The sequence below is a fragment of the Coptis chinensis genome, chromosome 9, assembly GCF_015680905.1.
Source record: "Coptis chinensis isolate HL-2020 chromosome 9, ASM1568090v1, whole genome shotgun sequence".
NCBI classification, from domain to species: domain Eukaryota; kingdom Viridiplantae; phylum Streptophyta; class Magnoliopsida; order Ranunculales; family Ranunculaceae; genus Coptis; species Coptis chinensis.
In genome coordinates this window covers 53,443,178-53,445,595 of record NC_141464.1, presented here as the reverse complement: position 1 = coordinate 53,445,595, position 2,418 = coordinate 53,443,178, and the positions used below count along the sequence as shown (strand labels likewise).

The following is a 2,418-nucleotide window of genomic DNA, read 5'->3' as shown; positions in this document are numbered from 1 at the left end:
TTGATTGAATTGTTTGTAGCAATAATCTTATATGAATTTGATTGAATTTTTTATAGCAATAATCTTATATGAATTTGATTGAATTTTTCGTTTTATGTATGCTATATTTTGAATGACTCAAAAGTTTGAAAAGTGTGTTCTAAGCTAGTTGTCTGACTTGCTAGTCTTTGTTGTTCAGAAATTCTGTTGAGTGGTTAGTATCATGAGTAGCGCTAGAAAATATCCATCGGGTAGTGCTAAGAGAAAAAAGAAGCAAAAACAAGAAGAACTTGCTCAATCTCAGGCGGGAAGTATTCTTAAATTTATTTCTACTAGTGGACAAATAGAAACTTCTAATGAAGATGTTGCGCATGAGGAGCTTGAAAATATAGTGAATATGGAACATGACGAGAGGGGGAATGATGAATTTGAAGCAAGATCAAATGTTGAAGCTGAAGAGGAGATGAATAATGTTGAATTAGAAGAGAGAGTAAATGCTGAAGATGAAGAGACAATGAATATTGAAAGTCAAGAAGAACCTAATGAAGCTTGAATGAGAATGGAGAATGTGGACCGACAAACTATTTTGATCCATCAAATTGGGATAAGATTGATCAGAAATATAGGGATTTCTTGGTCGAAAAAGGTCCAATAAGAGACAATGTTACTTATTTTCCTAGAGATAATGAAGGTAGACATTTTTCAACCTTCCACTACGTGCGACGTATGGATAATGGTTTGAAGCAAGATCGAAAGTGGCTTGTTTATTCTCATTCGGTGGATAGGGTATTTTGTTTTTGTTGTAAGTTATTCAAGCAACGAGGAAGGCTTTCTCAATTGGATAGTGAAGGATGTTCAAATTGGAAAAATCTTGGTGAAAAGCTTAAAAAACATGAACAAAGTGCTGAGCACAAAAGACACTTGAATAGTTGGTGTGAGTTAGAAAATAGGTTAGGAAAGAATGAAACAATCGATAAGAGTGTGCAGCAACAAATCAATCGAGAAAAAGAACATTGGAGACAACTATTATTGAGGATACTTGCTCTTGTGAAAGCTCTTGCTAAAAATACTTTGGCATTTCGCGGGGACAATGAGAAGATTAAGGAAGAAAACAACGGCATTTTTTTGAGCATGATTGAAATGATTGCAGAATTTGATCCAATATTGCAAGAGCACATTCGACGTATTGAAAGTCATGAAATTCACTATCATTATCTTGGCCACAACATTCAGAATGAACTAATTCAGATGTTAGCAGGTGACGTTATTAATGCATTTTCTTTTGGGTAGATAATCCGTGACATTCTATTACTATAAAAGTTATCATAATTTTTTTTGCAGGTGAGGTGAAAAATGCAATTCTTAAGAAAATTAAAGCGGCTAAGTACTTTTCAGTTATTCTTGATTGCACTCCAGATGTAAGCCATGAAGAACAAATATCACTGGTGATACGATGTGTGGATGTCTCAACAAATCCAGTTAAGATTGAAGAGTTCTTTTTAGAATTTATGAAGGTGGGCGATACATCGGGTTTGGGACTCTTTAATGAGCTGAAAGCTGTATTAAGCACTCTTCAACTTGATATTAATGATGTAAGGGGACAAGGCTATGACAATGGATCTAATATGAAAGGTAAACACAAAGGCGTACAAAAAAGATTGCTCGAAATACATCCTAGAGCTTTTTATACGCCATGTGGTTGCCATAGTCTAAATCTTGCATTGTGTGATACGGCTAACTCTTGCTCTAAAGTTGTGTCCTTTTTTGGAGTGGTGCAACGTGTATATACATTGTTTTATTCTTCTACAAAATGGTGGGAAGTTTTCAAAGAACATGTGAAAAAAGGTCCCAATCTTACTTTGAAGGCATTGTCACAAACACGTTGGGAAAGTCGTGTGGAAAGTGTTAAAGCGATTAGAAGTCAAGCTCCACAGATAAGAGATGCTTTAGTTGAATTAATGGATACTAGTGATGATCCGAAGACTAAGAGTGAAGCTGAGTCTCTAGCCACACATGATATTGAAAATTTTGAGTTCTTGATTGGTATGATTGTTTGGCACACGATATTGAATGGTGTTAGCAAACTCTTACAAACTGAAGATATGCAGATTGATGTCGCTATTAGTGAACTGCAAAGGTTGATTTTCTTTTTTGAAAAGTATAGAGAAATTGGATTTGAAGAAGCAATGATAGAAGCTAAAGAAGTTGCAAGTGTTATGTAAATTGAGCCTATTTTTCGTGAAAAACGTATCATTCGTAGAAATAGACAATTTGATGAAAATGCGGATAAAGAGGTGCCACAAATCCGACTGAAAAATCATTTAGAGTCAACTACTTCATTTTATTGTTGACCAAGCTATTTCTTCTCTTAAGAGTAGGTTTGAACAATTTCAAAGTATATGAGAAACATTTTGGGTTCTTGTTTAATTTGGAGAAGTT

The 2,418-nt window shown here is 34.6% G+C and overlaps 1 protein-coding gene across 1 annotated transcript; it reads left to right on the top strand.

The window, feature by feature from the left end:
* The first annotated feature begins 705 nt into the window (after nucleotides 1–705).
* LOC147476690 (uncharacterized) lies at nucleotides 706–2,201 on the top strand. Its single transcript, XM_086585798.1, has 2 exons — nucleotides 706–1,237; nucleotides 1,321–2,201. The coding sequence occupies exons 1-2, from the start codon at nucleotides 706–708 to the stop codon at nucleotides 2,199–2,201; spliced, it is 1,413 nt and encodes a 470-aa protein (XP_086441924.1).
* The last annotated feature ends 217 nt before the right edge of the window (nucleotides 2,202–2,418 follow it).